Genomic DNA, 13,905 nt, shown 5'->3' with positions numbered 1-13,905 from the left:
AGCATATACTCAAACCCACTAATTTCTCAAATACCTAGCATTTGTTGCTACCTAATGGGGAAAAAATGGAAAGTCAAAAAATGCCAAAGTAAGTACAAATTCCCTAGGCCTCTTTAAATATCTTTTGGAACAAATGTAAACATAAATGATTTTTAAATTATACATTAGAACTCTATGATTAAAATACCAAGAAAATTATTGGCACTTCAAGGTTGCAAAATGGAGAGGACATCAAGGCTTACCTTAATAAGATAAAATTGGTAGCAACAAAGAGTAAAATTGCTCTAATGTAATTACTTGTCAAATATTGGTTCACCATTATTCCACCCCCAAAATAATAGTCGAAAATTTTTTTTACCTCATATTTGGAGCAAAGTACAAAAGTTTGGTCTCCTCCAGAGAAGATCTGCTTAACAATATGATATTTAAAGCGATCTGTCAAAAAAATTTTCAACAGCATATTTTTCAGAAATAAAACTTTTTCCTTGATTCCCCTTTTCTAATACTCCAAACTATGCTTCAGAATGGTCTCCTATTCATTTATGTCAGAGAGAAATCTCTCCTGGCTCTCTGCCCCAAAGTACCCCTACCTCAGTTAAAAATAAATGTAAAAAATGGTATCCTCACTCCAACTCTATCCCACCCCCTCCCCAACTGCAAGCTAATTCTGATGTTGTTTCCAATTTTCACTCTAATCTTTTAAGCCACTGATGTGAAATTTAAAAGTCACTAAAATCAACAGTAACATGCCCAAGAAATAATTCAACATCTGAGTGTCATGTTCTTTAGCCCCTCCAGGATGAAGCCTGTCATATAAGGACCTCCATTTCCTACTCCCTGCATTATCCCCCATCACATCATATTCACAGTGACCCTCCAGTACCACCACACTGCTTTCATTCCTAATATACCAGAATATTCCCTATATCTTTTCCTTCCACCACCCCAGATGCACGCTGTCCTTTCCATGATGGTGCCTTCTAGAGCACAGCTGCAATGGTGCTCCTGGCATCATGTGATTCTGTGCTACTCACCACTGCCCACTCCCTCACAGTCCTCGACCTGGCTAACTCCAAATCATCCTTTAAGACACAGTTCAAACTTCCTCTAGCCAGAACATTCCTTGATGCCTTCCTCTGTGCTCCCAAATTACCATGAAGGGTCCTAAAACCATATCATTTATATAATGAATTGAAATTTACCTACTTGCATTATAAAATCATTTTGGCAAACATCCAAATGCAAATTTATGATCACATAAGTTAGGTTCTAATTAAACTTCAAAAATTGTGAATTCAAATTAACCTATACAACACTTGAATTTATTAAGTTGCTTTATTTCTTAAATACATGCATTCCTGCCAGGTCTACAATGCCTTGGCATGAAAGAAATTCACAAATGACAGAGAAGAGGACACCTAGCCATTCTTTCACTTTTGGGAACATCATCAAAACCAAATCTTATTTATTTTATACTTCAAGTTCCACTACATTTTTAGATGTTCATATATTCATTCCATAAATCTTTATTGACTGAGAAGTCCATGCCAGGCCCTGTGCTGTATGCCAGATTTACAAAGAGGAAAAGAGTCCCTGCACTTAAGTTTCTTATAATCCAGTAGGAAACTTTTGGTAGTTATTGTTTAAAAAAAAATCCTAAATAAATAAATAAATAAATAAATAAATAAATAAATAAATAAATAAAATTTTTTTAAAAAGATTTTTAAAAATCCTAATCAAGCCGTTGTCACTTTATAGTCTTCAAAATCAAGGTTATTATTAAATCACACTTCTTTTTAATGACTCTCTAGCTTCTTGTTAACCGCTGGATTTATTATTCCAAGTCATTCATATGAGTGATTGCCTTATTCTGATTTCCAACAAAGCAGACACTGTGCTATTTAACTACTCTTAAGAGGAAAAAAAAAAGGTATAAATAGAAATCATGTTATGTTATGACCAGAATAGCAAAAGCAAAGGGAAAAGCATTAAGAGCACAGGCTTTAGAAGGAGGCAGATCTAGGTTTAATTCCTGCCCCCAGAATCTATGAGATGTTGGGCAAGTTACTTAACCTCCTTAAGACTCAATTTCCTCATCTCCAACATAGAAATAATAACCACTAATTCTTCAGGTTGTTTTCAGTGCTTAGCATAAGTAATGGAGCTTGGTTAAGCATTCAATAAACATTAACTTTCATTATCAGCAGTAATAATAAACAAAATTTATACACCACTAGCAAGGTCCTTAGCGCCAAAGTAACATTTTTTGCTTCATCTCAGTTGAGATCTCCAGGATCTCAATTATAGAGCCTCATACATAGTAACTACTCAAATAAATGTTGATCAATGTTAAAAGAAAAGATCTCATACTCATTTCCTCCATAAGACTCCAAGGTAAAAAATAGGTATGTGCTAAGTCATTCTTTTGTCACTTAAAATACCATTATATTCCAAGGAAAATCACTCTTACCAGCTCTGGCAGAAAGCTGGCCACTATGAGCGGCCCAGTAGCCTTTCACAGGGGATGGGCACTTAACATTACAAGTGTGTCCCGTTCCTAATTGACCTTTCGCTCCACAACCAAATGCATAGATGAGTCCAGAAGAAGGCACGAAGGCTAGGGTGTGTTGTCTAGGGAAAAATAAATCAACTTATCAGCACAGTTTCTACTGATAGGGATATGCACTCAGACTGTCTTTTAACCCCCACATGTGAGCACAGCAATCCCTATGGATGCCCCCCAGAAATACCACCCCACATTTACACTTGTAACTGTTTTTGCAGTAGTAAGCTCTCTGTAATATCATCCTCTGAGACGCTAGGCAATGACGAAGATGGCAAGACTTGGAAAAGGCTGAATGGCCTGCTGCATTAGGCCTCTGAGATGACAAGGAAGAAGCAGGGTAGACTGGGCAAAATTTCCAACAAGTTCTTTGAGGCTCTCTCACTTTCCTTTCTTCATGTCTTCCCATTCTGCTAATCTTTATCCCAAAAGAAGCCTAATGTCCCCATCTTGCTCTACTCATCTAAACCCCATCTTTGCCGCACTCTGCCTAGGTTGGACTTGCTCCAAACTTTCACTATAGCTGTGTATACAGTTAAGATCTCTTAAAATGCTGGTGGTTGGAGGGACACCTGGGTGGCTCAGTCAATTAAGTGTCTGCCTTCAGCTCAGGCCATGATCCCAGGGTCCTGGGATGGAGCCCCAGGTCAGGTTCCTTGGCCAATGGGGAATCTGCTTCTCCCTCTGCCCCTCCCCCTTGGCTCATGTTCTAAGTAAAAATCTTTTTTAAAAAATGCCAGTGTTAGGTTTAACTACATGCTCTGTCACTACAAAGACAAGATTCATTTCTAGGTCTTAATAGACAGTTGGAAGGTCTTCTAAGCACTCACCTGCCACAAGCAATCTGCGTTACTTCACTGCCCATCAGCTCCAGAACTCTTCTTGGATTAACCTCATCATTCATGGAATCATGGCCAAGTTGCCCACAAGAACCCGCACCAAAGGTAAACACACCTCCACTCTAAAAAGGGACAAACATCACACAACTGCATTTTATCTCTAAGTTTGAGTACTCTCCTCTAAAGCCTCTGTACACAAGATTCATATCACAACAGTCTGTATAAGAACACTACACTCACTTGATCCTTCACCAAAATGACTTCTTTAGATTGTTCATTAAATAGAAAAATAATTTAAAAAGGAAATTAAGGGGCACCTGAGTGGCTCAATTACATAAGCATCTGTCTTCGGCTCAGGTCATGATCCCAGGGTCCTGGGATGGAGCCATATCAGGCTCCCAGCTCAGTGGGGAATCTGCTTTTCCCTCTCCCTCTTGTGCTCTCTCATGCTCGCTCTCTCGCTCTCTCTCTCTCTCATAAATAAATAAATAAATAAATAAATAAATAAATAAATATTTTAAGGAAATTAAGACTACATCTTTATGAAATAAAGACAATACTACTCAAGGGAACATGTGTCATCTGTAAATTTTGAAAATTGTTTAGAAGTACAATGATATACTAGGAAGCAAAACAAAATAAGGAGGAACAGAGACAGGTGAAGTGAGACAATTTTGCACAGTCATTCAGATATAATAAATTAAATGCTCCACAAGCTCCTTGGCAAGTTAGCTACTTTTTAAATAGCCATACGTGAACAAATGCTAAGGAATTTTATTAAAGAAAATCTATAACAGTATTTGTTCAACATAAAAATACATTTTCATTCCCTACATGACAGTTTTAGAAAAATTAGGCTGAAAATTTTAAAACATTAAATACATTGTTCTGTATTTTTCACACATTTGTTTTAAAGGAAAACAGAATGTTGCTATATACTATATTTTAAGGTTATCTATATTGAATATTTATATATTTAAACCATCACTACTCTAAAAGATACTATCAAAAATAAGCAATAATAATCTTCTATGCCATCTCCAACACCAAAGCATCACAGAACAAACCAAAACACTGAGTCCCTTACTTTTGTGAGTACCGCTGTATGTTCTTCTCCACAACTAATATAGACGACTTTTTGCGTTCGTAAGAGTTTCACGTGGCAGGGAGACTCTCGATCTTAAATAAGAGAAAAATCAGAATGTCACTACCATTTGTCTTTGAGATGAAACATACACAACTCTCTTAGCATGAATTTTGGGTCCCCTTGGATTCCTGACTCAGACTCAGCTTCCTGCCTGCACATCCATTTGAATGTCTAACAGACATCTCATTTTTAATACATCCAAAACCTATCTCATTGTTTCCCCACACTCCCCAACTCTGTCCACTCTCCACACCCCCACACACCCCCACAGTTTCCCACATTCCATAAATGGCAACTTTATCCTTCCACTTTTCCTCTATTTCAACCATACACCCAACAATGAGCAAAACCAACGAATTAGTCCCACGGTCAAAGTATATTCAAATCCCACTTTATTCTCACTGCCTCCAAACTGGTCTTCCAGCCTCCTTTCAGCTAGCATAGCTAGCTGTGCTAAGTTAAATTAGATCACTCTTCTCCTAAAAACATTCAGTGCTTTCCCCTTTCACTGAGGGAAGCCACCATCTTACTTTTGCCTTACATGTCCCTACATCATCAGGCCTATATTACCTCCGTGACCTCCAGCTCTGCTACTCTCACCCTCTCTCATCTCACTCTTGAATACACCGCCAAGCTTTCCACATTCGAGACTCTATACACCCTGTTCCCTTTGACTGAAACATTCTTGGTCCACATAGCTACATGTCCTCTTTTTCTAACCTGACCTCCTACAGGGCTCCACTCAAATGTCTTATCAAAAGGCCCTCTCTGGAAACCTTATATAAAACAGGAAACTCTCCTCTCAAACCATCTGACATACTATATTTCCACCCACTAGCATGCAATCTCCACTAAGCCAACAGTATTATCGGTTTTGTTCACTACTGCACCCTTACAACCTAACATGGGGCCAGCACATAGATTCTCAAGAAGCATGTGTTAAACAAATGAACATGCTTTTGAAGCTAAAGAGGTACGTATAAAGTGTCTGCTTACCTTCTTCATCACTGAGCCCTAGCTGCCCTGCATTATTCATCCCCCAGCCAAAAACTGCTCCTGAGAGAGACAGGGCAAAGCTGTGGGCTCCTCCTGCAGCCACCTGAGCCAGGGGGATGCCCTCCAGGGACCTCACCCTCTGCGGGCTGGCTTGGGAGGGGTATTCCTTTCCCAGACCCAGCTGTCCATGGCTGTTCTTTCCCCATGTGAAGAACTGACCATCTGAAATAAAAACAGGATAACTGGTATTACCAGACATGATACAAATTCCATTCACAAAAAGAAACTCATTAGAACAACAGAGTCATCCAGTAGAATTATCTGTTAGTTGCTCTGATTCAACATACCAAAACCTCCTGAGAGCAAGGGACAGAGATACCATTAAGACTGCCAAAACCAAAATATTCACTTGTCCTTAGAACAGAGAAACTGAGTCTTATTTGCCCTTCAAAGGCTATTAATATTTATACAAAGATAAGAAAAAATGAAATGTTTAAGACAATTCAGTTTTGAGGAACGCCTGGGTGGCTCAGCAGATGAGCATCTGCCTTCCGCTCAGGGCGTGATCCCACGGTCCTGGGATCCAGTCCTGCATTGGGCTCCATGAGAGGAGTTCTCCTTCTGCCTATATCACTGCCTCCCTCTGTGTCCCTCTCTCATGAATAAATAAAATAAAATCTTAAAAAAAAAAAATCAGTTTCGAATGGGCCAAACTCCAGGCTTAGATCCACTAGAAGAGCTGAACTATTTCTAACCACACCAAGTTCATGAAACCCAGGGCTCATAAGGTCTAGATTCAACCTGGACTATCCCACAGAGCATCAAGCATGACATGTTGGTACAGACTTCCCTTCAAATTTATTCTAATATGGATAGCAAATCTAATATGGATTTGCTGGCTTTGGTTTCCCTGACTCCTTTTTTTTTTCCCTTTATTTGGGAGCCTGAGTGACTATAGCTAAGAAAAAACAATCTTCCATATGTTTAAGAGCAGTTCTTCCTCCTACTCATTCTCTCCTGAGGGAGCAACAATGACCACCTTCTTCATCATCCACAGCCCAAGGAATGTATGAGCTACACAAAGGCTGCCCAAGAAACGCCACTGTCCAACAGGAGTGTGTAGACGCTAACCAGTTAGTTAAAGGTGTCCAGTTAGATAACATCACATACAAGGCAAAGAGAAATAGTTCCCAAATCAACATAACATTAGCATATATTTCAATGCTACATTACCAGCTGCAAGAGCCAAGCAATGCCAGTTGCCACAGGAAACTTGTAATATCGTCTGCTGGTTCAGCTTTTGTATTAACCTAAAACAGAAAAGGCTTTCTTCTTAAGAAGGTATTCACAAACAGTAATCAGAAATATTCCCAACAGTTGTAATAAATAACATCTTTCCTAAAAGACTTTTTAAAAATAAAATACATAATCTTACATGATATAATTCTATTAGGTCTTTCACTAACTTCCTACCTTCCTACCTCTTATGCAGTTATTGTTTAAAAAAAAACAAAATTAAAAAAACACTTCTGCACTTAAACCCACTGCCACACTCTGTTAATTCCACCTGTCATCTCCAACTGAAGAGCAAACAGAATAAGCTATAGAAGAGAGATCCCTAGGAATGTGGCTGCCTTCTATATGGCTCTCAAAATGAGGGTAATGCCATGATCCAGCAATCCTACTTCTGGGTATAGATCTATAAGAATTGAAGGCACAATCCCAAAGAAATATCTGTACACCCACATTCAGAACACCATTATTCACAATAGCCAAAAGGTAGAAGCAATGCAAGTGTCCATCAACAGACAAATGGAAGGGATGCCTGGATGGCTCAGAGGCTCAGTGCCTGCCTTTGGTTCAGGGCATGATCCAAGAGTCCTGGGATCAAGTCCCACATCAGGCTTCCTGCATGGAGCCTGCTTCTCCCTCTGCCTAGGTCTCTGCCTCTCTCCAGTAGCAAAAAGGCAAATCACTTTATGAGTGCACTTAAGAGAGATATCCAGAATAGTCAAATTCATATACATCAAGTCTGATGCTGCTTGCCAGTGGCTGGGAGAGGAGAAATGGGGAGTTGTTATTTAACGGGTACAGACTTTAATTTTTGCAAGATAAATTTTTGTAATTTTTGGAGATTGTTTACACAACTATGGTAAGGCACTTAACACTACTGAACTATATGCTTAAAAATGGTTAAGATGCAAAATTTTATGTGAGGTGTACTTTACCACAAATTTTTTTTATCAGAATTCTTTTTTTTAAAGGACAAAACCCAAATTCTCTAGAATGGGAAAGAGGAAGATCATAGGAGTACTTTTCAAATCTTACTCCTCTGCTTGCTCCTATGAAAGACAGGGACAAGAACAGTACTTATTTCACATAGCTGTAGTAAAAAATGAATGAAAAAAATCCACACAACGTGCTTGGTGCTGCCCCACAGAACTGGGCACCTGGGAATATCTCCTGCTCTCTATTACAACAGCTTGCAAGTTGCCCCGATCCTCTTCATTAAGTCCATGCCATGGGAACAAAGCAGTCAGATGGACACACTCTCAGGAGAGGAGCATCTTAGAAGATAGATGCCCACTGGCGGAGAAAGAGATTATTTAGGGTGACAAGTAGATACTGCTTTTGTAAATGTTTTATTTTCTCAGATACGCAAAGCTTATAAAACAGAGTCCCAATATGCATATGTACCAAAAAGAATACAACTGTTTTTTATTGACGTAACTACAGATTCACATGCACTTGTAAGAAATAATACAAAATAGCCTTTGCATACTTTGTCCAGTTTCCCCCAGTGGTGACATTTTGTGAAACTATAGTAAAAATTATAACCAGGATACTAACATTAATACAATTTACAAATTTTATTTGTACTTCCCCAGTTTTATCTGTACTCAATTCTGTGTATTAATTTTATCACCTGTGTAGGTTCATGTATCTACCACCACAGTCAAGATACTGAACAGCTGCAATACCATAAGGATTCAACCATGACTGCCCTCCCCCTATCCGTAGCCCCTCACAACCACTAATCTATGCTCCATTTCTAAAATTCTGTCATTTCAAGAATGTCATATAAATCAAATCATATAGTAGGTACTCTTTTGGAGTTGGCTTTTTTTTTTTTTTTTTTCCATCTCAGAATAACTCCCTGGACATTCATCCAAGTTGTTACATGTATCAATAGTTTGTAGAACCCCACTATTTTTTTAAATTGGAAAATGCATTACTGCCTAGGGGACCAATGTTTCAGAAATTTTATGTAGTAACAGCCCTTTTTTTCCTGGCCAGTTTCTACTCAAATTCCCCACAATTCTCTCTTTATGAGTCAGCCATTACCTTTGTCACAACCTTCATCAGTTACAGAAAGGAAGCAGGTCAAAAAAACAATAGGAAAATTACAGCCTTGAAGTGGAGAGGAGATATATATATATATATATAAAGGTATAACATACAATGTGTTTTACCCATGCATCTCCTTATCTCCTCCCAATAACTTCGTAAAGATACATAACTCCACTTTTAAGATAAGAAATCAAGGTTTAGATAAGTTAAACAATTTGCCCAAAGCCACTTACCTAATTAATAATAGAACCAGTATTAGAATGTGAGAGCTGTTTGACTTCAAAGCTATGTTAATTTCCACAATACAAAGGTATGAATTAAGAAATTTACTTCAATTAAGTTATAAAATCATACACAAACCAAAGCCTCAGAAATCATCCATAATCCAGACATAACTAATGAAAATTAAATTACTATAACACAAATTACTTTGTTTTTAGAAATGAACTCTCTGTTCAACTGAAATATTTTTATCATTTATGTTATAAATCTTGTCCTTAATATTTACATAATTTCATTAAAACATATATAGCACCCTTTTTTTCTTCCCAAAAATTCAACTAATTTTTTGAAAAATGAATCCAAGATACTACTTGTTCTAAATCAGGAAATAATTCAAATCACTCATACTTCCATGTTCCTCTTTTCCTTAAAACAGCTTTTGATTAAAGTGACAAAAATCTAAGAGGAGCAAAAAAAGGAAGAGGAAGAAGAGTATTTTGTCCTTTAAAGGGGACAATAATTGGACGGGGAGGAGAGGTTTAAATTTATTATTTAAACAATAAATAAGCAATAAATGTTCTGGACATTCTTAACAATGGTGATACAAAATGAATAATCCAGGTCTCATGTCATCAAAAGTTCCCAGTATTGTATGACAAATAGTCATTAAATACACAGTTATAGAGACTATGACAACTATGACAGTACAAGGTTTATGTTATATGTATATAACAAGTTATATATGTTTATAATTATAAAAGAACAAGAATTAAGTGAAGGAAATAAACTAGGGGCCTCTTTGATCACCAAGAATCCTCTACAAACTGAGACTCCACCCTAAGAAGTCCACCTCAAAGTAACTTCATTATTTTTGATGTTTAGTGGGTGAAGCATCTGTTAGATAATTAAATTATCTAAAAGTCAGAAATTAAGTAAATATTTAAAAGACTCAAAACCACTGTATTGGTATTTCTGTGTAAAAAAAAAAAAAAAAAAAACTTATTTTAGGGCAGCCTGGGTGGCTTAGCGGTTTAGTGCCACCTTCAGCCCAGGTCGTGATCCTGGAGACCGGGGATCAAGTCCCATGTCAGGCTCCCTGTATGGAGCCTGCTTCTCCTCCTGCCTATGTCTCTGCCTCTCTCTCTCTCTCTCTCTCTCTCTGTCTCTCATGAATAAATAAATAAAATCTTTAAAAAAATAAAAAATAAAAATAAATAAATTTAAAAACCTTATTTTAAACCATATGTAAAATAATGCTTATAAATGGCTATTATTAGAGTAACGGGTCAACCTTTTGATTCTACTGTAGAGTTTTTAAATGAGTAATTGATTTAGGCTTATAATTTTAAGTGAAAGGATAGTAAGTCCAGCAAGGGAAAATATGCTTTTTTTATTCAAACATTTATTGAATGTCAAACACCATGCTAACAACTAGGTTACTAGAATAAAGTGCAATTCCTGAACACCTCACAGTTTTTACCTGGAGATAGACACTTCTATAAATAATTACAATTTTTGTGACAAGTGCTATAAAGTATAAGGCACACTAGTGTGGCACAAAAAAAAAAAAAAAAAAATAGGCAGAACCAACACAGAGTCTAACAAAGCAACAGCAGGAGATAGTATTTATAAAACTGACATCTGAAAACTCCGATTCCTGTCTGTGACATTCTTACCTGGGCACTGCCACCGAATCCTCAGTAGTCATGAGTCCTAGTTGACCATCACTCCCAGCACCCCAAGAAAACAGCTGACCCCGGTCACTGAGGGCCAGACTATGTGACTCGCCACATGCCACATGGACAATGTGCTGGTCTGCCAAAGCTCCAATTTGCTCTGAAAGAGACCAAATCAAGGAGGAAAATGTACAGCCTAGAAACAGGAATCACACAAAATTTTCATACACAGAATTATACACCTAGGACCACGAAATCTATATATTCATAGAGATTAAAATTGTATACATTTCTTAAAGCTATCAATTTAGATCCCAGCCTCACTGGGTAGCATATTTGCCTGTAGCAGCACATACATCACAAATGTTCCCTCATCTCACTGGTGCTTCTCTCCAGGGAGATGCCTGAAGGCTTACTACTTGGAGATATTGAACAAAAGAGGCCCAAAATATGAATGGGAATGAGGCATATTACTTAAGCAGTAGGACTGAGTAAAATTCTGCCTGGGAACAAGACTCCCTTCCCAGAGCCCGCCTGCCCTAACCCAGAAAATACCTTTCTTCCCACAGTTCCAGAACACAGCCTCATACACATCTAGCCAAGAAAAAGGAAGATTTCTCTGAGGAAAAAAAAGGCCAAAAGAGAAGATCCCACATCTGTGAGTCCCCCAATGAAAAGTCCAGCTTCCTGTTAGTTAACAAGCTTTGCCCACACATAGCTCTGCTCACATTTTAGAACCACACTCTTAAATATAAAAGGTTGGCCAAGGATTATCACATATGAGGAAAATACTACCATGAAAGAAAAAGAGCAAAATAAACAGAAAATGAATCTGAAGATAAAGATCTTGCTGGAAGCAGAAAAAGAAAGTTATTAGAGAAATAGAAGACAAGGACCATTCAAATGTTTGAGGAACAAAATCATCTTAGCAAATAAAAATACGGCAGCATAAATTTAAAGGAAAAAAACTTTCAAAAGCAGGACAGGAAATCAGAATTGAAGAAATTCCCACAACTATACGGTCAACTATCTTTAACAAAGCAAGAAAGACTATCCAATAGAAAAAAAGACAGTCTCTTCAACAAATGGTGTTGGGAAAACTGGACAGTGACATGCAAAAGAATGAAACTGGACCACTTTCTTATATATATCATACACAAGAATAAATTCAAAATGGGTAAAAGACCTAAATTTGAGACAGGAAACCATCAAAATTCTAGAAGAGAACATATGCAGCAACTTCTTTGACCTTGGCCAGGGCAACTTCTTACTAGATACATCTCCTGAAGCAGAGGAAACAAATGAACTATTGGGACTTAATCAAAATAAAAAGCTTCTGTATAATGAAGGAAACAGAAAACAAAACTAAAAGGTAACCTACAGAACAAGAGAAGATATTTGCAAAGACCTACTTCAGAGCAAAGGAAGAATTTTCAGGCATGTAAGGCTCTCAAAATATTTACCTCCAATGCTGTCTCTCTCAGAAAGTTACCATTAAGATAATGCCTCCAAAAGAAAGGAAGATACAGGATTCAGGAAACAGAAAGCTTACATACGAAGAGGTAAAAAACATTTCTAAAACTGCTATTATGTAGTAGGCACATGAAGGAAAATTGAAGCAATGTCTTCAAGGTGAAAAGTTAAATATAGTCTAATGAGTTTTATATTGTTATGAGTTTACAGTTCTGTCAGATAATACAGAGATTGCTATGCAAAGGATAAAAACAAACAAAAAGATACAATTAACTCCAGGAAACACATAAAGTGTTTTATAGGCAACAATAGCAATCACTGAACACAGAACCATAATAACCAAATAAATATAATTTACATAATCAAAAATTTAATTGTCAATTGATTTAAACAATCAACTATTTGGGAAAGGAGTATATCTAGAGGTGAGGAAGAAGAAAGAGTGGGTGGGGAATATAAAGGAATGCTAATCTTCCCTAGTGGCTCTACATTAGGTACAATACTAGGGGAAAAAAAAATGAAGAAACAGCATTATAAGCATGTCATTTAGAAAAGGTAAATATTAAAAGAAAGAATGAAAGAAAGAAAGAAAGAAAGAAAGAAAGAAAGAAAGAAAGAAAGAAAGAAAGAAAGAAAGAAACGAACGAGCTAAAATTGTTGACAGAAATGGTCTCTGCTAGTAAGACTCCAGGGTGGACACAAGAGAGGCAGGCAGCCACTGTTTGACCTAAACATAATTTGTGTAAATATATTACTTGGAAACAAAAGCTTTTTTTAAAATTAAGCAACTGAAAATATGCTCACATCCGTGAAATCTCCTGAAAGATGCTTTAACTCCTGTAGCTCCCATTGCCCAACTTCTTTAACCTCTATTCATTATTAGACCCTATATCCCAACTCAGCTTTGCCTCATGCACTACAAACAGTACAGTCTTTATTTTGGAATAAGATAACAAACTCCTACCAAAGTACCTCGGTTAATTCGGACTCTATTCCTCTGCCCAAATAACCACCTTTACCACAGTTCCAGGATTTGGGCAGCTTTATGTCCTCCTGGGCCTGGGTACCTGGCCTGACACCTTGGCCATGACTGAGGTCTAGCCCCTAATACCTGACTTCCTATGCCAACTATTAGCCTTTCCTGTGCGGATGTTAGCATTCAGCCTAACATGACATTAATAAGTTTCTCCACTGTCTGACAGGACACTCACTCTCTACCTGATCGGCCACTATTTTCTCGCCTCAAAACCCATCAGTAGCATTCCTCTTGTTTATCACAGCTGAACAGCCTCAAAAGGGCATGTCTAAATTCCAAATACCATTTACTCCCAACCTGGCCAAACCCAAGACAAACCAACTCCTATCCATATTAGCCATCAAAACAGACGTCAAACCACCACTGCCAAAACAAAAGCTACAGCCCCAAAGGCAACATTCAATAAGTAATACAAAAATTTGTGAAGAATCAAATCAGTGACTGTCCTATGTATACAAAGTCCAACGTATTTTATATCTTCTATCCAGAAAACTAAGCTCATCTGATTCAGACTGAGGATCTGTTACAGTGAAATTATAATCCCTCTTCTAGAATTCACTCCCTAGGTCAGGCCAACATGGGAATGAATGCTTCATTCACAC

The 13,905-nt window shown here is 37.5% G+C and overlaps 1 protein-coding gene across 7 annotated transcripts in view; it reads right to left on the bottom strand.

The window, feature by feature from the left end:
• HERC3 (HECT and RLD domain containing E3 ubiquitin protein ligase 3) overlaps nt 1-13,905 on the bottom strand; it is a 113,098-nt gene that overhangs the window by 52,906 nt on the left and 46,287 nt on the right. For all 7 annotated transcript variants that reach the window (XR_013371230.1, XM_077882844.1, XM_077882845.1 and 4 more), the window contains 7 exons: nt 10,795-10,954; nt 6,779-6,855; nt 5,546-5,767; nt 4,490-4,581; nt 3,394-3,524; nt 2,471-2,631; nt 359-435 (listed from right to left, as the gene is read on the bottom strand). Coding sequence is in view for 6 of the 7 variants with exons in the window: in XM_077882844.1 (XP_077738970.1) it covers nt 359-435; nt 2,471-2,631; nt 3,394-3,524; nt 4,490-4,581; nt 5,546-5,767; nt 6,779-6,855; nt 10,795-10,954 (920 nt within the window). In the remaining variant the exon portion in view is untranslated. The remainder of the gene's footprint in view (nt 1-358; nt 436-2,470; nt 2,632-3,393; nt 3,525-4,489; nt 4,582-5,545; nt 5,768-6,778; nt 6,856-10,794; nt 10,955-13,905) is intronic.

The sequence above is a fragment of the Canis aureus genome, chromosome 33, assembly GCF_053574225.1.
Source record: "Canis aureus isolate CA01 chromosome 33, VMU_Caureus_v.1.0, whole genome shotgun sequence".
NCBI lineage: Eukaryota > Metazoa > Chordata > Mammalia > Carnivora > Canidae > Canis > Canis aureus.
The sequence above is the reverse complement of the archived record's forward strand: the minus strand, read 5'-3'. Positions and strand labels throughout refer to the sequence as shown.